Source organism: Equus asinus, chromosome 14 (genome assembly GCF_041296235.1).
Source record: "Equus asinus isolate D_3611 breed Donkey chromosome 14, EquAss-T2T_v2, whole genome shotgun sequence".
Lineage (NCBI taxonomy): Eukaryota > Metazoa > Chordata > Mammalia > Perissodactyla > Equidae > Equus > Equus asinus.
In genome coordinates this window covers 34,938,519-34,963,041 of record NC_091803.1, presented here as the reverse complement: position 1 = coordinate 34,963,041, position 24,523 = coordinate 34,938,519, and the positions used below count along the sequence as shown (strand labels likewise).

The following is a 24,523-nucleotide window of genomic DNA, read 5'->3' as shown; positions in this document are numbered from 1 at the left end:
TGGGACCTGCCCATGTCTCTTCTTAAAGACGAAATGTTATTCATGACACCTGGGGTGGCTGAGGATTGGGGTGCTGGGATTCGGGGAGTGAGCCCCCAGTGTGAGGTGGCAGCAGTGGCCCACTGGCTCTGGCACCCCAATGATGGGAGGGCTAGTCCCAATGAACACATTTTCTTATTTCTTTCAATATGGACAGGCTGAGAATTTTCCGAATATTCAAGTTCTCTTTCCCTTTTGATTAGCCATTCCATCTTTACATCCTTTCTCTCTTCTCCAGTGTTACCATAAGCATTCAAGAAAAGCAAAGCCACTCCTTCAACACTCTGCTTAGAAATTTCTTCAGCCAAATTGTAGTTTCATGGCTCGCAAGTTTTACCTTGCACGAAACACTAGGACACAGACACAGTTCAGCCATTTAAAACAAGGATCACTTTTCCTCCAGTTTCCGTCTGAGGCCTCAAGAGAATGGCTCTGCCGCCCCTATTTATGCCACGTTCTCTTCACAACTGCTTAGGTACGATGGGAGAAGGTCGAAGCTCTCTGCAGCTGCCCTCTTCCTCTGAGCCCTGGCTGGAGCAGCCCCGAACAGTTCATTGCAGCAGCAGCTCTCTGCAGCTTGTGCCTCGGGACTCTGGCTTCTGCCAGCATCTGCTTCCACGCCTTCAGGTGTTTGCTGCAGCAGCACCCTGCTCTTGGTACCAGTTTCCTATCTCAGTCTGTTTGGGCTGCTACAGCAAAGTACCGCAGACTGGGCAACTTATAAACAAGAAGACTTTATTTCTCACAGTCCTGGAGACAGGACATCTGGGGTCGTGGTGCCAGCACGGCCAGGAGAAGGCCCTCCTCCTGGGTCATGTCCTGGGCGTTCTCGCTGTGACCTCACGTGGTGAATGTGATGAGGGGGCTCTCCAGAGCCTCTTGTATACGGGCACTAATCCCGTTTAGAGGGCTCCACCCTCGTGATTTAGTACCTCCCAAAGGCCCCGCTTCCATGTACTGTTGCCTTTGGGGGTTACGATTTCAATCTGTGGATTTTGGAGGCACACAAACTTCCGGACCACAGCACCTCTCTTGCCTTTTATGTTCTCGTTGTCACGATTTTAACTCTACATGTATTTTGAACTCTATAAACTATTTTCTGCAGTCAATATTCATTTAGTTTTACCCACACCTTTCTTTTGTTACTCTGTAGTATATATGTTATGTTATGTATATATGTTATGTATTTACATATATATGTAACTAAATATCTATACGTATCTTTTGCTTTCAACTGGAATTATTTTCCTTTAACTTTTTTTTTTTTAATTTAAAACGTGGTTCTGCTGCTGCTGCTGCTGACTTTTCTTTGACTGGGAACTCCTTTCTTTTGCCCTTGTGTTTGAAGGAGCGTTTCACTAGGTGTGGAATTCTTGGTTGGCTATTATCTTCTTTCAGCACGTACTTTAAAGGTGTCATTCCTTTGTCTTCTGGCTCTCCTCTCTGTGCTGAGATAATAATCTTACTGTTGTCCTTTGAAAATAATGTTTCCCTTTTCTCCTAAGACACCCCCTCTCTTTAGTTTTTAGCCGTTTTACCTTGGAGGCCCTAAGTGTGGTTGTTTCTGTTTGGTTTTTGTGCTTGGGGCACGAGTGGTTCTTGACTCTGTAGGTTGATGTCTTTCTTTGGTTTGAGAAGAATTTCAGCTGCCATCTCTTCAGATGCTGCTCCCATCCATCCTTTCTCTCCTCTCCTCTGGGTTCCAGATGTATGTGTGTTAGACCTTTTCTTTGTGTCCCTTTGTCTTCTCCACTCTTCTGTGCTCCCCATCTCTTTTCCTCTCCGTGCTTCAATGTGGGGAGTATCCTCTCTCCCCTTTCATCTTCCATCTCATTTGTTAACCCCCGCAAAACTGATGAAAACCATCTGCTCTTCCTCTGCTTTCTGCCTGGCTTTTTCTCCTGCTCTACACGGCTTAATTGGCCAGTACTTTGAGGGGAGGCCAGGCCAGGATTTTCACTTCTCTGCCCTCCCTTCTTCAGAAGCTCTTCCTTCAAGCCCGGCTGTCTCGACAGCCCTGGCCCTAACTTCTCTCTCCAGCTCTGTGAGGTTCCTTAGAGCTCTTGGCGGTTCCTCAGCCGCCCTCTGCCCAGCTTTGCCCTCTTGTCCTGTGCCAGGATGAGTCGATGCTGTGAGGGAGAGCTGGGTGAGGAACACTCGGTTCCCCTCTGTGAGCTTCCCTCCGTTCTGCTGTCTGGCCTCGCAGGTCCTGTATGCCTTGGCAGCTCCTTGGAGCTTCCAATGGATTGTTAAACAAATTTATTTATTCTTTCTTGCTGGTCTTGGTAGAAATACCGTTCCCCTATAAACTACCTCATCACTGAGGAAGTCTCAGCAAACAGTGTTTAGTGTGTTGCTTATCCCCATCAACTGACTGGTTTCTGGGTTTTGCTGTTCACCAGGCATTCCAGGCATAGGAACTACAAGGCTGAATTTGCATCATGCCGGTTGGAGGCTGTACCGCTGGAGTTTGGGGACTATCACCCATTGAAGCCCATAACTGTAAGTTTTGCCAGGGGCCTCTCTAACTGATGTTCCAGAAAATTGCAGGCGGTATTCCTGGGTCTTTCCATTTTGCCAGTGGTAGTCTCTTTGCATGTTTCAATCAACCAGTTTGTTCCCTGTCCCATTTTTGTGATGTTGGCCTCACCCTCCATCATTTTTATTCTCCCTTTCTCGTATTAGTGAGGTGGTCATGAGTATGGGATGCCCTCGTTCCTGATGTGGAGGTGTGAACAAAATACATCTTGCTTTTTCATTGGTCTGTTTGGAATATTAAGAATCCTCTACTTACCAGCACAGGGTGCTGTCCTGAATAGCATCTTAGTCTATCTGTGAGATTATTTAAAGAAACAAAACAGGACAAAAATCAGGCGAGAGATGAGGTGGTCCTCTCTTCTGGGTAAGCACTCTTTATTAGTAAGTGATAGCAGCCATGCGGTGGCCAGCACGGGTGGAAACGAGCTTGAGGGACAGATGCCAGTGGATACTGAGGACCTAAAATTTCTCAATAGCAGAGGACCTGAGAGCACACAGAGGCAATTACGGAAAGCAGGAGGTCACAAGGCCGAGCTTCGGCCTCCCAGGGCCCCTCAGATCCCCAGGGGCTCGTGTGGCTGTGGCTGACCCACTAATGAGTGGGTTGCGTTCCCAGGAACTCGCTCCCCACGTGGTAACAGGCTAGCTGCAGCGGCTCCGAGCTCACAGCCTGCTCGCTCAGCAACACAACTGCAGGGACATTCTCTTCAGCAATTTTCATTTACCTGGTTGGGTTGTGTGTCCTTCCCTGAACCAGCCCTGGTGACCGGGCTAGAGAATACGCTGACTGGGATGGGGCCAGTGCCCACCTGGGAAACTGGGAGCAGAGCCCATCCCACCAGGCCTGCAGGAGCTGAGAGTCGGGGAGGGCTGCCTTCCCGAAGAAAATTTGGCCTGTTGAGCCTCAGAAAGGAAGGAATGGATGCCAGGCAGAGAAAAGACGACAAACGTGCCTCCGTGGGAGGAGCTTTGCCCAGTTGCCCAGAGTTAGGGTCAGACCCTACCGGTTTAGGGAAGGGTCTTCAGTAAGACTGCCCTCACTTCAGACACCAGCTGCAAATGGTCCCCAGGCCACCTGCACTTCTGACCGACTGACTACAAATCCAAGGATTTCCCAAGACCTCCTAGGGTTTGATAATTTGCTAGAACAACTCAGAGAACTCAGGAAAACGCCATACTTATGTTTACAGTTTCCTTATAAAGAATGCGAATGAAGACCAACCAAATGAAGAGACACACAGGGCGCGGTCTGGGGGGTGGTCCTGAATGCAGAGCGTCCACGCCCTCTGCCCATGGAATCAGGGCGCATCACCTTGCAGCGTGTCGTGTGTTCACCAGCTGGGAATCTCCCTTGAGCTTTGGTGTCCAGACTTGTTATTGGGGTTTTATTACGTAGGTGTGATTGAGTGATTCCTTGGCCACGTGATTGAACTTGGTCCCCAGCCTCCCTCCCCACCCCTAAGGTCAGGCTGATATCAGCTGGCGCAAAGCCCCAAGCCTCTAATCACGTGGTTGGTCTTTCTTGTGACCGGTCCCCGTGCTTTGTCATCTCATTAGCGTAAACTCAGGTGTGATCGAGGGGTTCAGGAATACCAGCCACTCCAAGGACTTGGTCTCCCTTCCAGGAACCAGGGACAAAGGCCCCTCAGATCCTCCTTTATCCAACACTCTCTCTTTGTTGTTACACCCTCCTCTCTCTTTTTCTCTCAAGAGGGTTTTCTCTGCTTCCCCACGGATGCGTGCCCAAAGCGTCCATCGCTGTCCCTCAGGCCCTGGGTTTTCGTAGCTTCCTCATTTCAAAAGGAGTGGAGCCCACTAGCCCTCTGGATGTGGATCCTGAATTTTCGGCAGGGAGACTCTGGTGGGATCCCCTTGGCTCAGGGTTTCACCCTGTTCGTCATCTGAAGTCAGGAAGGGATAGGGGCTGGTGGAACAAAAACATGGCTTCATACCCCAACACCCCACCCGCCCTCAGCACCGACACCAGGATGAGGCACGGTGAGAAGTTCTCCAGAAAGGAAGCGGCTGGGCGTTCACTGCTTTGCGAGATGAGATGGCCGTGCAGAGCCACTGAGGCTGTCTTCAGAGTACGGTGGCCCTGGGATCTTAGGTTCATGACCCTGCCTGGACCACTGCTGCAAGACGCGCATTCTGATGCAGTCGGTCTGGGGCAGGGCTCGAGATGCTACATGTTTTGTAAGCTCCCAGGTGATGTGGATGCTTCTTGTCCAGGGACCACACTTGGAGTAAGAAGGCCCCACAAGACTGCAGTTAGCTCACCACCTTCTAAATCGTGATGGCCCCGTCTCTTCCTTCCTGACCCTAACCTCCCACCCTCCCTTCTCTGACAGCTGGGGTTCTGAGTCAAGTCAATTTGTCACAAAAAGTAAGTGTCCCTGCTGCAAGGAAAGGTTGGTTGAACTAACAGAATGAGGGACACCCCGTTTGAGCGTGTCATTGGGAAAAGTCAGAGGAGACTATCGTTTACGTCCACGAGTTTTCCCCACAGGTCACAGAGTCAAAGACAAAGAAAGTGAGCCGGAAAGGAAGCACATCTTCCACGTCCTCCTCTTCCTCCAGCTCCGTGGTGGACCCGCTGAGCAGTGTCTTGGATGGGACCGACCCCCTCTCCATGTTCGCAGCCACTGCTGACCCCGCAGCCACGGCGGCTGCCACGGTAACACACCCCGCCAGCAGTCGTCCAGCTGCTGGTCGGTCCTGCGGGTGTGGGGGTGGGGCTTTCTCATCTTTTTGTTTTCAGATTGCACAAGTAAGGCATGGGCGCATTCTCGTTGTAACAGTTTGAATAATCCACACATCCACAGGGTACTGCTTATAGAGAATGACGCTGCCGGTGAGAGGCTGCTGTGGATCCTGGAAGCTTCTTCCTTTTTTTTTTAAAACATTTTAAAATTCTTTGTTTTAACTTTACTCTTTTTATAATTCTTTCTTTTGGATTTTTTTTTCCTTTTTCTTTCTTTCTTTCTTTCTTTCTTTCTTTTTTTTTGCTGAAGAAGATTGTCCCTGAGCTAACATCTGTGCCAGTCTTCCTCTCTTTCGTATGGGGGTTGCTGCCACAGCATGTCCTGATGAGTGATGTTCAGGTCTGTGCCCAGGATCCAAACCCATGAACCCTGGGCCGCTGAAGCAGAGCATGTGATCTTAACTGCTATGCCACCAGCCCAGCCCTTGGATTTATTTTTGTGTAATTACATAAGTAATTCACTAATTATTTATGTAAGAGTCAAACATTACAGATGAAGTCCTATTGATCAATTCTCTTTATTCTGTTAGCCACCCTGGAGGTCATCAGTGTTAACAGAGTAATGTGTGTTCTTCTGTACTTTTCCTTTGTGATTTCATAGGTATTTATGACAGTAATTTCTTAGCATTTATGTACATACTCATATATAAGTACTAACAACGGTAGTAGTATGAGCTTACTGTGTGGCAGGTACTTTCTGAGTTTAGTTCTCTTACTAAACCTCGTGAGAGAGGTATTATAATCCTCATTTAAAGGGGCCCACACGGAGGAATAGAGATGCTTAGTCGCATCTATCCTGCAATTCAAACCCGGCCAGTCTGACTTCTGAATCCACACTCTCGACCATCATTCTGTGCTGGCAGTGCGTACATCTCTACTTTTTTTTTTTTTTTTTTTACATAAATTGAACTATATTTATATATATTTTCTTAACTTGACTATATGTCTTGGAGAACTTTTCATATTAGTACTTATAGAACAACGTTATTTTGAACCGCTGCGTTGTATCCTGAAGAATAGGCGTTATCTACTTGAATTCACCATTCCTCTAATGATGGACACACAGACTGTTCCCGGTGTTTGCTGGTATAGACAGTGGTGCGCTGGTCCTTGAACATGCATGCATCTTGGTGCATACGTGCCAGGATTTCTGCAGGGTAACTTCTTGGAAGTTCATTGCTGAGTTAAGGCAATGTGTATTTAAGGTTTTGATGGCTGCTGCCAAATTGTTCTCCAGAAAGTCCTCGCCAATTTATATGTATGCCCACCAGCAGTGTTTCAGAGGGCCTGTCTCCCTTCATCCTTGCCAACATGGATATTATCAGTCAGTTTAACTCTTTGCCTTTCTCCTTGTTGGAAAATGATCTCTTTCAGTTTGCCTTCCTTTGATTTATTTATTTATTTATTTATTTTTTTAATTTCTTTCTTTTTTTTTTTGAGGAAGATTAGCCCTGAGCTAACATCTGCTGCCAATCCTTCTCTTTTTGCTGAGGAAGACTGGCCCTGAGCTAACATCCGTGCCCATCTTCCTCTACTTTATGTGTGGGGCGCCTGCCCCAGCGTGGCTTGCCAAGTGGCGCCATGTCCGCATCCAGGATCCGAACCAGCAAACCCCAGGCTGCTGAAGCAGAACGTGCACACCTAACCGCTGCGCCACTGGGCCGGCCCCCTTTCCTTGATTCTTAATGACTTTGAGCATCTTTTGATATATTTATTGGCCATTTGTGGTGAATCAGACTGAAGAATTTTTTATCATAGGAAACCGTTGACAGATCTGTTTTATTCTGCAATGAGGGACTGTCTTCTGCTTATAGTTTTTTTTTTAGCTTTATTGAGGTATAATTGACAAATGAAATTGTAAGATATTTAAAGTGTACAGCGTGATGATTTGATATACATACACATTATGAAAAGATTCCCCCCGTTGAGTTAACACATTCATCACCTCACAGATTTACCTCTTTTTTTTTTTGAGGTGAGAACATTTAATTTCTCCTCTCAGCAATTTTCCATTAAACAGTACCATGTTATCAACTGTAGTCCCATGTTTACTTGCACTTTTTCTCAAGATTAAAACGATAGTGCTGCTGAAGAGATTGTCTTGCCTTTCCTCAGGACAGTTCCAGAAAGAAACGTGAGAGAGAGGATAACTCCATCATAGGATCCGATTTTGAGCCTTGGGCCAGCAAGCGAGGAGAAATCCTTGCCCGGTACACTACCACAGAAAAGCTCTCCATCGTGAGTACGGTGCACTTTTCTCCCAGGCTCTACTTCAGATTGAGTAGCCATTTCTTTTTGTTTTTATGATTCTGCACCCAGTTCCAATGTGCGGGTTTTTCCCCCACACCAAGCAATTCTCCCACACTAGCTGGTGTCCTGCAGTTCAACTCCATTCTGACGCTGTCTACCTGCAGATGGCGTCAGATTCCACAGGGTAAGCGTTCCGTCCTAGGAGGCTGCCCGCCACCTCGGATGCCAGTCACAAGTCCCGGTTGTCACCTGTGCTTCTCACCGACTGGCTACAAATCAGAGGTTCCAACGACCCCTCTGTGGGTTCGATTAATTTGCCAGAATGGCTCACAGAACTCAGGAAACCAGTTTACTCACTGGGTTACTGGTTTATTACAGAGGATCGTAAAGGATATGACTCAGCAGCCAGATGAAGAGATACACAGAGTGAGGTTCCAGACAAAGGAGCCTCTGTCCCCGTGGAGTTTGGGGTCCAGCACGGCAGCACGTGGATGTGTTCTGGTTCCCCAACCTGGAGGCTCTCTGAGCCCCATCCTTTTGGGTTTTCGTGGAGACTTCCTTACATAGGCGTGATTAACTCATCTGCCATTGGTGATCAGTCAGCCTCCAGCCCCTCTCCCCGCAGTTGGTTGGTTGGCTGGCTGAAGGTTCCAGACCTCTAATCACAGCCAGCCCCCAGCCTTAGGCACTTTCCAAAAGTCACTTGGTTAACCTAACAAAAGATGCCTTTATCACTCTTATCCCTTAAGGAAGTTCCAAGAGTTTTAGGAGCTCTGGGCCGGAACTCAAGGAAGACTGAATTTATATTTCTTATCATAAATCACAATATCACGGTTATGTTGCCCCAACTCCTGGGCTCTATAAGTTTCACCTGTTATGTCAGTGTTAGTTGGGAGAAAACGTGCTGATTGGTTGCTCAAAAAAATGTGTTAAGAATCGGGTGTGGCACAGTTCAGAGGAAGAAGTGGAACAGTGGAGCCCCGTCTCTGCTGGAGGTTGGAGTCGTGAGGTGGGGAGAGCGCCACCCCATGAAGCTTTACTTCCTACTGTGACTCAGAGTCCGGCACAGCCGGGTTTTCTGCCAGAGCTGGAAGTTCACTGTTTCTCTAGGGGCCGGCTAGGCCAAGTCGTTGGCTTGTGCCTGGGGGCACGTAGCAAGTAGAGAGTTAGCCTCCAGGTGGCCAGTCGCTCAGTGAGCGGCTCAGGAGAGCTGGGACCAGCCAGGGAGAGCCGGTTAGTGCCCCTTGTATGGAGGACTGGTTCACTGGCTTAGAACGCAAGCCCTCCCTGATGACGTAAACAAGAGCTGGGTGGTCCAGGGCTGCTATGGCAGCTCCAGAATCTTCAGGGATCTGGCTCTGTCTGTCTTTTATTTATTTATTTTTTTATATTCTTTTTTGAGGAAGATTAGCCCTGAGCTAACTGCTGCCAATCCTCCTCTTTTTGCTGAGGAAGGCTGGCCCTGACTAACATCCATGCCCATCTTCCTCTACTTTATACGTGGGATGCCTGCCACAGCATGGCTTTCGCCAAGTGGTGCCATGTCTGCACCCGGGATCCGAACCAGCGAACCCCAGGCCACCTAAGTGGAATGTGCGCACTTAACCGCTGCGCTGCTGGGCCAGCCCCCAGCTCTCTCTCTCGATGCCCTGCCGTGTTCAGGGTCACCTCATGTCCAGGTTGTTAGAAGGAGGAAGGGGGAAAGTAGGGGACACCTTTTCTCATTTAAGGAGACTTCCCGGAGTCCCCGTCAACATGTCCAGTTACGTTTGTGTTGAAGGTAGTCACGGGCCATACACAGATGCAAGGGAAGCTGGGAAGTGGGACAGTGTGCCCATCAGAAATCGGGGCCGTGCGTGAGTCGGGAGGGTGGGATGAACTCGGCAGCAGCTGGGAAGGCTCAGCCCCGACACCTCTCCTCTCCTCCTCCTCCCGGGGCGTGTGCTTGTGGAGGAGAATGGCAGGCAGAATTGATGGACTGTTTAATATTCTTATTCTGAATGCACCGAGTCAATTTAGAGAAGTGATTCTCAACCAGGAGTAATTTTACTCCCCAGGGGACATGTGACAGAGCCTGGAGACATTTTTGGTTGTCACAGCTGTGAGGGTGCTGTGGCATCCAGTGAGTAGAGGCCAGGGATGCTGCTGAACCTCCTGCAGCGCACAGGACGGCCCCCCGACAGCAGAATTTTCCAGCCTGTCATGTCAGTAGGGCCGAGGCTGTGAAACCCTGATTGAGAGTAAGGTAAAGGCTCGTGTGACTCCATTGTCATCAAAATTTTCCAGTTTGTTGGCTCACCTTGAGAGTCCTGAATTGAGAAGAGTCTGAATCTCCAGGAGTCTTTAGGGACCTGTCTTTTCCTCCGTTGAATAACTATTTGTTTTTCATTTGGATAAGTAAATCGCTTGTTGGAAGATGATGGAACATATTATCTTACTGCTACATGAATAATAATTTAAGTATAAAGTTTTTTTGTCATAGATTCCAATAAGTTTTAAAAAATGTTAACCATTTTTTTTTTGCCTCTACAGAATCTGTTTATGGGATCAGAAAAAGGTGAGTTTTCATCGTTACTGTTTTGATGGGGAATTCTCCCATTACCTTTAATATAATTTTAGAATGTAGTGTGTAATCCTGACGATTAATTCAGTTGAAGCTATTATTTCCTAGATTCTATATAGACTTAGTAGAATTGAAATACATATTAGATGATGAATGAAAAAATCGGTTGGCAGGACTAAAGCATGAGCTCGCTCCTAGATTTTAGAGTTACAGAGCAAGCTGTGGTTTCCCCCTCTCAGCGCCTCCTCACCAGCTGGGCAATGGTTGACATTCTTCTTTTCAGAGATCCTTTCCTCTGCCTTAAGCCTTTTCCTTTTGTGAAAATGCAGATATGCTAGTGAGGGAAGACACACACTCAGTCTTAGTGGCCACCGGTCCCCAAACACAGCAGTTCTCCATTTCTTCTGCTGAGACACATGGTGAGAAGCTCTGGACCAAGGTGTGTCAGATGGGTTGTGCTGAGGAATAGGGTCCAAGAATTTCTTTTTTGAAGCTCCTGGATGATTCAGAAGTGACTCACATACCACTGGGGTGCACATGAGCATGGCCTTGGTTTATGTGCATGTTGCTGGTATGGCAGCTGCAACTCTCCCCCCATTCTCTGCAGGTTGAGACAGCGCAAAAGAAATCAAGAGAGTGGAAGGATTTTTGTTATGGGCTTAACTTTGACCCGCAAACCATAAAAAGTAAATCATAGCATTGCATATCCACCAGTTTAGAAAATCAAAAAGATTGATGATAGCACTTGCTGGTGAGAATGTAGACCAGTAGGAACTCTCATACATTGTTGGTGGTAGTGTAAAATGACACAACCAGTGTGTAAAGCATTTTGGAATTATCTATTAAAATTGAATGTGGGCCAACCATAGGATATACCCAAGATCAGAAATTGGCAAACTATGTTCTGTAGGCCAAATCTGGCCCACTGTTTGATTTGGTAAATAAAGTTTTATTGGAACACAACCATGGCAGTTTGTTTACATATTGTCTAGGAATGCTTTTGTGCTGCAATGGCAGGGTTGAGTAGTTGCGACAGATACTCTATGACTTGCAAAACCTAAATAGCTTTATTTGTCTCTTTACAAAAAGTGTTTTTCCGACTCAGCCCAAATGCATGTTTCTTAACATGTGGTCCAAGGACTGGCAGCATTGGTATCACCTGGGAGCTCATTAGAAATACAGAATCTCAGGACCTGCCCCCAACCTACTGAAAATCAGAATCTGCATGTTAACACATCCTCCAGTGATCCCTTTAAAAGTTGAGAAGCACTGCCCTCAAGAAATGCATGCATATATGAATCAGGAGACATGCTCAGAAATGTGCACAGCAGCATTGTTCTTAGGAGCCCCAAAGAGGAAACGGCCCAAACATCCATCGACGGTAGAATAAGAAATAAATTGTGGCGTGTCCACACAATGGAAAATGCTAAACAGCAGTGAAAATGAGTGAACTTCAGCTCTGTGCAACAACATGGGTAAATTTCATGAACTAGAGTTAGTGGTGAATAAAAGAAGCAAGACAATATGGGCAGTGGTTACAAAGGTCTTGTAACGATCTGTTAAAATGTACACGTATGCGTGTTCTATATGTATTTCAAAAGGAAGGAAAAAGTAGAAACAAAGTTAAAAAAAAAGGTAGATTATTTGGAAACTTCTCCACTTTAGCAGTGGTTAGTAAGTAAATAGTAGTGCCGTGCTCTCGGGGGACCCCAGACATGTCTGTGAGTCAGTGCTAGCTGAGAAACCAGTGCCTTAAAAGATAAACCTCGAGAGTGAGTTTGGTAGGCAGGAGTAAAGGGACCTCAGCTCTAGAAGAGAAGCCCCCTTAAGAAGGGGAAAGTGTTCTGAAATAGGAGACATTGGCGAGCACCAGCCCCCTGGACAGATAGCCTTGCCCTGTGGCTGGCCCCCGGCCTGGAGTCCTCGCCTTCATCTCTCTCCGCCGGTCCTTGCCGATGGAGAGAGTTGTGCTGCCAGATGATGGAAGGAGGCACAGCTAGCCTTGTCTGCTTGAAGAGAGGGCTTTGAAGCCCTAGTGTTTCCCGCTCCGGGGCAGACAGTGAGAGTGTTGTTTTGCTAGGATAAGGGTACAATTCTACACTGTGAGTACGAGCCTGAGAGGCCCTTTTGTTCATGGAAAACAATTAAATGAAGGATTTTTGGCATCCTTATCTGGAGTGTCTTTCTTTGGGATTAAACAAATGATGCAGTGAAAAGTTTGTAAATATCGAGTGTAGTGGAATGTTTTTGAGGTTGGCAGGCTGTGCTCCCAGGGGCAGCTTCTAAGCAGAAATGTTTCCGATGGAGCTCTGGTTACTAAGGACATTGCTTTCAAAATCTTGGAGAGTTTTCTGCAATAAAATTGTTCCCTGGCCTCTTTATTCATGATGAAGTGTAGAGGGAAAGATGCCTTCCTGTGGGGGTATTGGTGACAGGAAAGCCACCTGTGTGACATGAATCCCTTCTGTTTAGGCAAAGCCGGGACCGCCACATCCGCAATGTCGGAGAAGGTTCGGACCAGGCTGGAGGAGCTGGATGACTTTGAGGAGGTGAGGAGGTCATGTGCTGAGCCCGGGGAGGAGCCGTGCTCTTGTTTCTTCTGCCAAGTGAGATCAGTCTCACTGGCTGCTCTGTGATTAATTCTGGAGCTGAGCATTGTGCTCGGTCCTCCTGAGGCACCGACTGATCCAGGGAAAGATGCCAGCGGTGCAGTTGGCCGAGCTCGCAGGAGCCTGCCATGGGCTGGGTTTTGAAGGCATCTTTTCTCACTGATGCCTGAGCAAGCCGGGTCGTCTGGGGACAGGATCTAACTGTAAAAGCCAACTGGAGCCACCTCCCTGGGAACCCCCTTGCGTAGTATAAGGATCAGACACTTCTGCAGGGGCTGCACACGGCTGCTCTGCTGGCTGGATGTGGCCCATGGGAATCTCTTAATTGGCCTGCACGTGCTTATAAAAAACACGACTCATTTGCCAACTCTTAAAAATTCGTAAATTTAACATATTAATCCAGATTTCTGGCTTCTCTTGAAATCCACCTGATACTTGTGGACCCACATTCTTGCATTTAAGCAGGGCATGCACTGTCCGGGTTGCGCGCTCCTCCCTGACATGGAGACCGGAGGGTTTGTGTCCTCTGGAATACTCTGCAGAGAAGCAGCACAGCGTCATGGGTGAGAGCCAGACTGCCTGGGTTTGAATCCTGGCTCTAGCGTTTGGTAATTCTGTGATTTGGGGCAAGGTGCTTGACAGGCCTGTGCCTCAGTTTACTTCTTTGTAAAATGGGGGTGCTGCATAGTCCCTGCCTCTTAGGATTGTTACAGGCGTTAAGTGAGTTAATGTAGAGGGAGAGCTTAGAACAGTCCCGGCACATGTTACATCCCCTGCAAGCCTCAGCTGCTGTCACCGTCACCCTCCTGAGTCTAGAGGCCTCAGCTCGACTGCTTATTAAAAGGGTGCCCTGGGGGGCTCACCTTTCCTATACGCATTCCGTCATCTAAAAAAGGGGATGAACACTAGAGTTGTGTGGACCATGGGGCTGCTTCGAAATCCACAAAGGGCCATCTCATGGGGTTGCCTTTGCTCTCCTGCATCTTGCCCTGGGGTTCAGGGTCCTCCCCGCTCTGAGACCAGAGCTCTTGGGTGCTCAGCAGAGTCTGATAGTCCAAGGTCTGTCTTCTCAATTCAGAAAGGACACATGTTGAATTAAGCTGCCCGAGAGCCTCAGGCTGCCTGGCATCGCCAGCCTTGGCTGGTAGGAACGGAGTTCCTGAGGGTTTTAATCAAAGTCTGAGTATCTGAAAGTCGCTTGAACTGGCTCAAGTTGAAATTGGGGACTGTAGCGCAGGCCGCAGGGGCACTACCCTGAAGCCAAGGGCACAGTGGCCTGGAACCAGGAACTGCAGAACCACCCAGAAGCCTGTCAGCTGTCCTCTGTCTCTCTCAGATCCATGTAGACTCTAGTCACTGTCTCTTTCTAGTGCCCCATTTTCTCCCTGCAGGCTGGTTTCCTTGCTTCTCCCTGCTCACAGCAGCGGACGGCTGCCCTGTGGCTTCCAGGTTAACGTAGAGTATCTGTCAGGGTTAAGGCTAGGCTATGCTGTGGTGACAAATGAACTCTCACGTTTCAGTGGCTTAATATAGCAAAGGTTTATTTCTTCCTCACGTTACTCATCTGGTGCAGGTGGCAGACACACCAGCATCTCATGATGCTGCCACCTCAACAGATGGCTTCCAGGCTTGTCACAGCAGAGCGGAAGAAAGGGTCACTTTTCAGTTCCTCCCTCCAGAGGGGACACACGCCACTCTGCTCACAGTCCATTTGCCCAAACTAGTCACGTGGCTCCTCCTACTGCAGAGGGGCAGGGAGGACCCTATCTCACAGTCCAAATTTCCTGAACCTTCTACTTGTATTTCTTTAATAAAGAATTCTTCACTTACATTCCAGGGAATGTTCCTATAAAAATGATTTGGTTCCTGGGCTCCTCGTGCAGATTAGCGTGACCCTCACTCCTATGAGCTGTGTAAATAGCACCTTGACCATAGCCGGTGTTAACGACCATGTCCCGTGTGCCAGGGGCTGTGCTATCTTTACATACATTGTTATTTCAGCCGTGTGATCATCTCAATGTCCTCTGCCCCAGGTTTTCGCTGTGGTCTGCTCTCTGTCCCAAATGCTTTCTCCCTGGTCTAGTTAACACCTCCCATTGACTGGCTAACTCCTGTACACCACTGAGAGTTTGTCTCAAGCGTCACTTCCTCCAAGAAAGCATTCTTGACCACCAGTCTAGAGTCCATTCCTCTGTGACTGTATTTCTTCCGTTCTAAGATGAACCTTTCTCCCTACATTAAAAAAAATTTTTTTTTTTTTGGTGAGGAAGATTGGCCCTGAGCTAACATCTGTTGCCAATCTTCCTCTTTTTTTTTCACTTGAGGAAGATTGTCCCTGAGCTAACATCTGCCAGTCTTCCTCTACTGTGTATGTGGGATGCTGCCACAGCGTGGCTTGACAAGCAGTGTGTAGGTCTGCACCCAGGATCTGAACCCACGAATTCTGGGCCACTGAAGCAGAGTGCACAAACTTAACCACTAGGCCACTGGGCTGGCCCCTCCCCTATATTTGAATATCCCTGGAATTGGGCAGTGTCTCTCAGTTGCTGCCTGTCAGCGATCAGCATTTTTTTTTCCTTAGTGGTACGTGAAACAATGGGCACCTCCAGTTTGCTGAGTGCGATGTGTGTCTTTGTTGTCTCCTCCTGAGCACTTATCTCAGTTTGTGTGAACATCCGTCTCGGCCTCTGTACCTTAAACTCCAGTAGCGCAGGAGTAACGTCTTCTTGCTCGCCTTGTGTCTCGAGCATCTGGTCTATCATGCCTGGCGCACTGCAGGCCCCAGTAACAGTTTGCTGAGTAAGGTGAGTCTTGTTATCCGTGTGCACGGACGAGGCTCCGGGAGGAAGCAGCTCACGCAGAACCGTCCTGCTGCTAGGAGGCTGAGCTGGGCTTTGGCTTAGGGCTGGCTTGCCTCAGTCACTGCATGCTGTCTGTCGCTGCAGAAAACTCAGAGAACCTCTTTCATCCCAAGACAAAACTAGCAATCCTTGTGGGGGTGAGGGAAACTTAGAGCTGGTGCTCAGCTGACACTGAGTGTCGTTCCTGGGGGCAGTGGTCCCACAATGTTTTTCCTTTTGTGCCTACATCCTCCTCCTTTGTGCCCACAGGGATCCCAAAAGGAGCTATTGAATTTGACTCAGCAGGATTACGTGAACCGCATAGAGGAGCTCAACCAGTCTCTGAAAGACGCCTGGGCCTCAGACCAGAAAGTGAAGGCTCTAAAAATAGTCATCCAGGTCAGTACTAGTGTTTTTCTTTTTTTCTTTCAGAATTTCCTATGTAAAACTCCTTTGTAGATAATTAGGGTTTTCAGAGGCCTGCCTTCAGGGTCTTACCCTATTTTTTTCCTCTGTTTCATTTTCACATACTTCCTGTGAAAGGCCATGATTACAAATCTGTGTGTTCATGAGATGGCTAATCCAGGGCCACCATGTGCAGCTGCACAGGTTGTGCACTGGCCAATTCCAGGAAATTCACCCTAAATTACAGAATTAATGGTGCCTCTGGGTTGTATAGTTCATTGGCCCCGGTACAACCCTGATGTATTTATGATTTATGTAGACTAAAGATTGAACAACTGTCTTTTGGATTTCCTTGACAAGATCATTGTATGTGTGGAGCTGATGGTTGTGTGTCCCTGATACATGCATTTTTGAGTCCTATTCTGCATAATTGCGGGACCAAGAAGACATGTTTACAGTGTTAGGAGAGGGACATTTGTTGAATCCTCTTTGTTAATGAAAACTCTTGGATCACAGAAGCTAGTTCTGTAAGAAAAACATCTTATTTTATTTCTTGACTCTTAAGATCATCTTGGCAAACCATGGCCAGAAGTGCACTGTAAAAGGAATGATGTAAGCATTCGGATTTTCAGAGCACCGTTAATTTCTGAACAGCTATTTTAGTTGAAAAGGACAGATGCCATTCTCGTTCAGTGTCATGGCAATGGGACGTTTGTTTTCTCACCTGCTTCTCTCGAGAGAGACTGAAGAGAGTCTGAAAGACTCTACGCCGGGTACTGGAAGTCTTTTCAGATGACAGTTGGTCTGGCAGGTGCTGTTTTATGTGTTTGATGAGACGGGCAAACCCAAGCCCATTTCTCTTCGATCATGGTTGTTCGTTTTCAAAGTAGATACTCTTGAAGAAGGGGGCCTCTCATCCTGGATGCACATGAGGGGCTGCTTGCTGAGTGGCTCAAGTGAGAAATATCTAAACCAACAAGCACTTCTTCACAATATTTTTATTGGCAACATCTCTCCATATTGTAGTATAGAACTGTGACTTCTAAGAGTTTTACATCTGGAGGAGATTTGATTCATGTCTTCTCAAAGAAAATAACCAGGAAAGTGTTTAATTAACTCCACATCTGGTTAATAGGAATTGTTTTACTTTCAATGCGGTCCGTCGTCCCTCGGTATCCGCAGGGGCTTGGTTCTAGGACCCCCACGGATACCAAAATCCGAGGGTGCTCAAGTCCCTTATGTAAAATGGCATAGAATGTGCATCCTCCTGTATGCTTTAAGCCATCTCTGGGTTTCTTATAATACTTAATACAATGTAAACCCATGTAGATGGTTGGTATACTGTGTTGTTTGGGGAATAATGACAAGCAAATAAAGTCTGTATGTGTTGGGTACAGACGCAGCCATCGTGGGCGCTGTTGGTTGAATCTGTGGACGTGGAACCCGTGGAGAGCAAGGGCCGACTGTCCTTTAAAGACAGCCGTCTTTATCCGCAAATGATAGCCCAGGTGCAGAGTTGGGGGAATGAGTGCGGTTCACTTTATTTGCTCTGCGGTAGGTCTTTTCGGTTTAGTTTTGCTTTGTCGCTTTATTGAGATATATTTTACATATCCTAAAATCCACCATTGTAAGTGTACAATTCAGTGAGTTTTAGTAAGTTTATAGAGTTGTGCAACTATTACACAATCCTCTTTTAGAACATTTTCATACCCCTGCCAAATTCCCTTAAGCCTGTTTGCAGTCAAACTCTTTTGCCACTTCCAGCCCCAGAAAACCACTGATGTGCTTTCTGGCTCTATAAGTTTGCCTTTCTTCGACATTTCCTGGACATGGGATCATTGAATGTATAATCTTTTGTATCTGGCTTCTTTTGCTTAGCAGTGTTTTTGAGCTCGTCCATATTGTAGTATCAGTACTTTATACTTTTTACTGCTGAATAGTATTCCATTGTGTGGATAACCACATTTTACTTCTCCATTAACAAGTTGATGGACATTTGGGCTGTTTCCACTCTGGCTGTTATGAATAATGCTACTGTGAACATTAGCATTTTTCTTGGGTAGATTCCTAGGAGTGGAATTGCTCAGTTGCGTGGTAAGCTTATGTTTAACTTTTTGAGAAATGGCCAAACTGCTTTCCAAAATGGTGGCGCCATTTGTATTCCCACCAGCATTCCAGTTATCCCACATCTTTTCCAACACGCCTTGTTGTCTTTTTGATTATAGCCATCCTAGTGGGTTTGAAGTGGTGTCTCACTGTAGTTTAATTTGTGCATCCCTACTGACTAATGATGTTGAGCATCTTTTCATATGCTTATTGGCCATTTTTATATTCTTTAGTGAATGTCTATTCAACACTTCCCCTTTTTTAAAATCAGGTGGTTTATCTTCTTGTTGAGTTGTAGCAATTCTTTATATATCCTTGATACAAGTTCTTTATCAAACATGATCCATGGATGTTCTCCTAGTCTGTGGCTTGTTTTTTCATTTTCATAAGAGTGTCTTTTGAAGTATAGAAATTTTTAATTTTAATAAAGTCCAATTTGTCAGTTGTCTCTTTTTTGGCTTATTTTTGGAGTTGTGTCTAAGACTGTTTGCCCAACCCAAGGTCATGAGAATTTTTTTCTGTTTTCCTCTAAAAGTTTTATAGTTTTAACTCTTATATCTAGGTCTGTGCTTCGTTTTGAATTAATTTTTGTGTGTGGTATAAGGGTCTAAGCTTTTTTTTTTTTTTGCACGTGGATATCCAATTTTCTTAGCAGCATTTGTTGAAAAGACTGTCTTTTCCCAATTGAATTATCTTGGCACCTTTGTCAAAAGTCAGTTGATCATAAGTATAAGGATTTATTTCCAGTCTCTCAAGTCTGTTCCATAGCTCTGTAAGTCTGTCCTTATGCCAGTACACTGCCAATCACACTGTCCTGATTACTGTAGCTTTATGGTCAGTTTTGAAACTGGGTGGTGTAAATCTTTTAACTTTGTTCTTCTTTTTTAAAATTGTTTTGGCTATTCTGGGTCCTTTGCATTTCCATATGATTTTTAGGATCATCTTGTCAATTTCAGCGCCCCCTCCCCCCCAAATCTTGTAGGATTTTGATAGGGGTTGCATTGACCCTGCAGATCAGTTGGAGAGATTTACCAGCTTAACAATAGTTAGTCCACTGATGCATAAATTCTGTATCATTCCTTCTGTTGATGGGCATCTGGTTCTTTGTTATTCTTTTTCTTTTTTCGTTATTGTGAACGACGTTGTGTGCACACTCTTGGACGTGTCTGCTGGCCTTTCTCTAGATGAAGGCCCATCCCTAAGAGTGGAATTGCTCAGGTCTAGGGTGTGTGCCTCTTCATCCTTACTGGATGGTGCCAGATTATTTTGCACAGTAGCTGTGCCAGTGTCTTCTCGTAGCAGCAGTGGAAGTGTGAGGGTCTGTGCTGTTCAGCATCCTACCAACATTTGGTATGAGCAGACTTTCTATTTTAATCTCCCCAATTTGGGAGGTAATAAAATCATATTTTATTGTGGTTTTAATTTGCAGTTCCCTGATTATAATAAGATGGAGCATCTTTTAACATGTTTATTGGCCATTACAGTTTTCTTTTCTGTAAAATGCCTTTTGTTGATTCCTTTTGCTCATTTTTCCATTATGTTATTTGTATTTTTCTTATTGATTTTTGTCAACCTTAAAAATAAAACAGCTAGTTTATTCAAAACGAGTTTATTCGAGAATAGCCAAAGAATTGCAGTTTGGGATGTGTGTGCTGTGGTGGACCATATGCAAATCTAACAAACAAGGAAGAGGAAGGGTATTTTACAGAGAAAAAGGAGGAAGTTGGGATGGGTTGTTTTGAAGGAAAGTCCATAGGAGTAAAGTGGGAGTTCAGGGTGATGACACGCTCTCATTGGCTAGCTGCTAGGCTAGTGGATTTCTGCTTGGGATGCAGTGTACATTTCTTCCCGTAGTTAACAATCCCTCCTGTTGAGGACTTCTTCCTTTGGGGTCTGTAATGGACTATCTTTCCTGTAGTTGACCTCGAGTGGTACTGCATGGGAGCTCCCCCTTCTGGCCTCCTGCCTCCATTTTAAATAAGATTTCCCTTTATTAATTTTCACAATTTTTCAGATTTTTTCTCATATATCTTGGGTAATAATTGTCCTCTGATTAATTATTCTGCTTCCTTTCATCCATCCATTCATTCTTCCTTAGTACTCAGCCATAGATTATCTTTTAATTTATACATTTGCTTTGGCTATTCAGATTCCTTTTTAACCCTAACTTAATTTTAGAAACTGCTAGTGTCCTTCTAGAATATTGCTAATTGGAAATAAATGAAAAAATCCTTTTTGTATTTTTCCAGCAACATTAATAAGTTTGATAGCAGGTATTTCAAGCAGAGTAATTTATCCGTCAGTTGTTCAGGAAACGTGTGTGACAATGGTTCTCTGCCTCGGCTGCACATTAGAATCACATGGGAGCTTTAAAAAATGTGAGTACAAGCTGCACCCCAGACCAGTTTAATCAGAGTCTCTGGGAGTGGGCCCCAGCTGCCGTCATTGTTAAAAGCCCCCTTGATGGTTCCGAAGCGGAGAACACCTGGTTTACAGAAGGCTCAGTCCATTCAGAGTGTGCTGCGGATTGTGGCTATCATGAGCCCCGTGGGTCCCAGGCTGGTTTCAGTGCCACCATCCCTGGAGCCCTCGTTGAAAATACTGCTTCCCTGCTGCCTGGGCTGGAGGTCTGGAGTCGAGCAGGGAATCTGTTTTTTAACACGCACCCTGGGGTGCCTGATTCTTACAGGACAAGTTGAGGAAACCTCACCAAAGCTTCAAAAAACTAGAATCTTGAAAATAGCGATTTAATAGCTAACTCCGATTTATAAGATTATGATGACTTTAACTATGGATTAGAAAACTTCTGCTTCCTGTTATCCTTCGTAAAACCTATGTTCTGTGACACCAGCTTGGGGGAAAATCAGTGCACAGATGTTGCGCAGCGCCAGCTGTGTTTAATTTGCAGTCTTCTGTTTGAATTCCCTCTCTCTCACCTCACCAGCGGCCAGCCGCTCATCTCCGAGGGGCCCTGGGTAGGAGCTGGGGAGATGTCACATCCCTGGGAACCGAGAGCTGTGTACTGTCAACAGTCTCTAGGATTCCGAGTTGTTTGTCTTCTCCAAGCCCTGAAATCTCACGGGGGTGTTGTTTAAGTTGGAGCTCTCATAAAGGGCATTTGAAAAACACAAAGCAAGGCATCAGGAAATGGAGTTCTAGGTCCATCCAAATGCCACGTTGGTGTCAACACCATTGTTTTCACAGCTTACGTTCCCCTCACCCCTCCGCCTCCACCCCCAGTAACATTTGGACTGTGAGAGGATGTTTCACAAATTAGACACGTTGTTTACTTTTAGACTGTAATACTAAGGAGAAACTTGGTGAATCGAAGACTTTAGATTGGGTAACAACGCCAAAGTGTCAGCCTGACTCTTTATCGGATAAACTTTCGAACCGTTCTCTGCCGTTGGAAATGCGTATTAAAGGACCCTTTCTAAATGTCCAAATGTTTTTTTATTTTTAAGTGACGTTTATCTGAGAGTCAGCCACTGGAATGACAAAGTATGGCAGGGTGATTTAGTTCCTTATGCAGACTTTTGAATTTGTGAAGACTTGGACGCATTAAATGTAGTTCTTCAAAATAGAAGTAGGTTTTCTGTTTCTGATTATAAAAGATGACTTAATCTGGGGTGTTTGGGCCGCTGTGTGTGGCTGCAGTCTTCCTTAAGGGTCCTGAGCATGTCGATGGCCCTCTGGCACGAGTGACACTATAGGGATTGAGCAATTCCCTGCAAAGCCAAAACGTTCCCAGCGTCGAAGGTCATAGTTCCAGAGAAGCAGGTACTCGAAGCTTGCCCTGTTCCTTTTCGAGGGGAATATGGGAGTGAGAATCAATAACAGATGCTCGCGTAAGAAACCCTGGAGATTTACTTACGGGGTCGTTTCCTGGAAAAGAGCGTTTAAGAATCGAGACCATCCTGAAATAAACCAGAGGAAGCCATGCTGAAGAGCAGTTGGAACAAGGATTGAGTCGTCTGCAAGCCCCTGGAGGGCGAGGTGTCATTGACTTCCCTCCGTGGCTTTCGGTGTGACCCTGGTCCACTGTATGAACAGAGACCCTTCTGGCTAAGGTTCCTCAGTCCTGTGGCCTTCCTGGAGGGAGGTGGCAGTGCCTTCCGAAAGAGGCTCTGTCGGGAGCAGCCGCTGGCTCCCTTTGTTGAAGGTGCTATGGTTTTGCGCAACTTTCTCTCTCCAGTGTCTAGCACATGCTTGGTCCGTGGAAAGCGCTGGCACTTTTGTGCAGGAATCCTTAGGTTTCCAGGCCTGGAGCGTTCCAATCAAGTCAAACACAACAGTAAATTTTCTCTTCTCTTGTTCTAGTGCTCGAAGCTTCTTTCGGACACAAGCGTTATTCAGTTCTACCCAAGCAAATTTGTCCTCATCACCGACATCCTTGATACATTTGGTAAGTGGAGTCGTTCTGCGTAGACTTAGGAAATACGTTTGTTGTGCCAGAAGTTGGGCGGCAGAGTTGCTTTAAGTTAGGCTCCGTGGCAGTTTAAGTAATTAGGTAAACCATGAGAGAGACCAGCCCCGCCCCTTCCCCCCATGCTCATTAACAAAGGTGCTGTTTTTGAAAGAGTCTTAAATTAGATTTTTTTCTAACCTTCTGGTAGGTAAGTAAAGTGAGCGAGTGAAGTGGCTCGGGGGGCACACGTCTGGTCTAAACCAGCTCGGGTCCGTCGCCATCTCATGGCATCTGGAACTGGCTTTGTTTAGAACTGAACTTGGCATCTCTTCCCAGCCCCTTCCGTACCTTCAGTGGGTTTATGTGTCGGGGAATGTACCCCATTACCCCAGTGGGAAATCTGAGATTCTCCCCACCCATTGCCCCATGTCCAGTCTATCACCAGGTTCTTCAGTTCAGCCTCCGAAATCTCTCCCCGTTGTGTCCATTTTTCTCCGTCTTCACTGTTAAAACCTTAGTCCGATCCACGCCCCTCTCCTTCCTGGGTGACGGCTGCAGCTCCTATGAGGTCTTCCTGTATCAGAGTGGCTGCTGCTTGTCCCACGCTCCAGCCCTCAGGCAGAATGATCTTTGGGGGCCCAGCAGAGGGGTCTAGACTGAAGAGGATAACCTGGAGCTCCTCTGGAGAAACAAGAGGCCTCTGTGCTACTTGGCGGTGGTCAGTGGCCAGAGCATCATGCCATTAACAGTTTGCCCAAACCACGCAGCCCTCTAGGCTGTACGTGATGTCTAGTGTCGAGGTGCCCATAAGAACTGGGAACCAGTTGTCTTCTGAGAGCCGGACACATAGGAGATCAGAACACACATTCGCTGTCTTACTGAGGAACGACCAATGGGCTGCCAACCCGGCAAGTCTTGTCTGTAACCCACTGAAAGATCTCATGTGTCAGAAAACAAACTGTCACTCGGAGAGACCCATTTATTTCTGCACAGGTGACCGGAGACCTGAGTATATTAGTTAGAAGAAGTGATAGAAAATCCAATTCGTACTAGTCTTGGAAAAGCGGGTATTTATTGGTTTATTTTGAAAAGTCCAGGGGTAGTTTCTGGTTTCGGGTACAGCTGGCTTCAGGAATTCAAACGATGTCTTCAGGACCTTGGCTTTTTCTAGTGCTCTCCCTTGGGTTGGCTTCATTCTCAGGCGCCACAAGGCGTCCTCAGCTTCTGTCAGCTTTGCTGCCACTAGTCCCAGGACAAGGAAGAGCTTCTTTTTCCAAGCATTCCAACGGAAGTCCTGGGATCCCATCCCGTTGGCCTGGCTGGGATCACGTGTCGGTCCCTGAGCCAGTCATGGCATCAGGGATGAAATATGCAGGTGGTCTGGGCCTGGGTCACCCCAGAAGAAGAAAGGTGATGCGGTGGCCAGAAGCAAGGGGAATGGGAGCCAGCTGGGCTAAAAGAAGAGATATCCCAGCTAAAAGACAGGACCTGTGGGTTCAGATGACCTGGAGAGGGGGCGTCAGGCACTCTGCTGGGCGCAGAGGATGTGTCAGCAAATTAGAGACAAAAATCCCTGACTTTGTGGGCTTACAGGCTGGTAAGAGAGGATTTACAGAACAAAGAAGTAAACCTGGTTGTATGTTAAATGGTGATTGGGGATATGGAGGAAAAATAAAACAGCGGGGTGAGGGGCAGGAGTGGGGGCGGGCTGTGCTTCTAAATAGGGTGGTCAGAGGAGGCCTCGCTGAGAAGGGGAGTTGTGAGCAAGGACTTGAAGGAGGGGAGAGATGAGCCACATGCTGGCAACATGGGGCTGGGTTAGGCCAAGGACCAGCCAGTGCAAAGACCCTGAGGTGGGAGCAGGTCTGGCAGGTTTGGAGAACTGAAAGGCCAGGGTGGCTGGAGTCGGGTGAGCAAGGGGTTGGTGGCGCAGGAGCTGACATGGCCAGAGTCTTGGACATTGGAAGGACTTGGGCTCTGACCCTGAGGGCATGAGGAGCC

General features: G+C 46.8%; 1 protein-coding gene across 1 annotated transcript in view; it reads left to right on the top strand.

The window, feature by feature from the left end:
• Nucleotides 1–24,523, top strand: part of VPS35L (VPS35 endosomal protein sorting factor like) — a 111,808-nt gene that overhangs the window by 4,421 nt on the left and 82,864 nt on the right. The window contains exons 2-8 of the mRNA XM_014853441.3: nucleotides 2,442–2,541; nucleotides 5,087–5,254; nucleotides 7,457–7,579; nucleotides 10,124–10,148; nucleotides 12,627–12,703; nucleotides 15,874–16,002; nucleotides 22,435–22,519. Of these exons, the coding sequence (XP_014708927.3) occupies nucleotides 2,442–2,541; nucleotides 5,087–5,254; nucleotides 7,457–7,579; nucleotides 10,124–10,148; nucleotides 12,627–12,703; nucleotides 15,874–16,002; nucleotides 22,435–22,519 (707 nt within the window). The remainder of the gene's footprint in view (nucleotides 1–2,441; nucleotides 2,542–5,086; nucleotides 5,255–7,456; nucleotides 7,580–10,123; nucleotides 10,149–12,626; nucleotides 12,704–15,873; nucleotides 16,003–22,434; nucleotides 22,520–24,523) is intronic.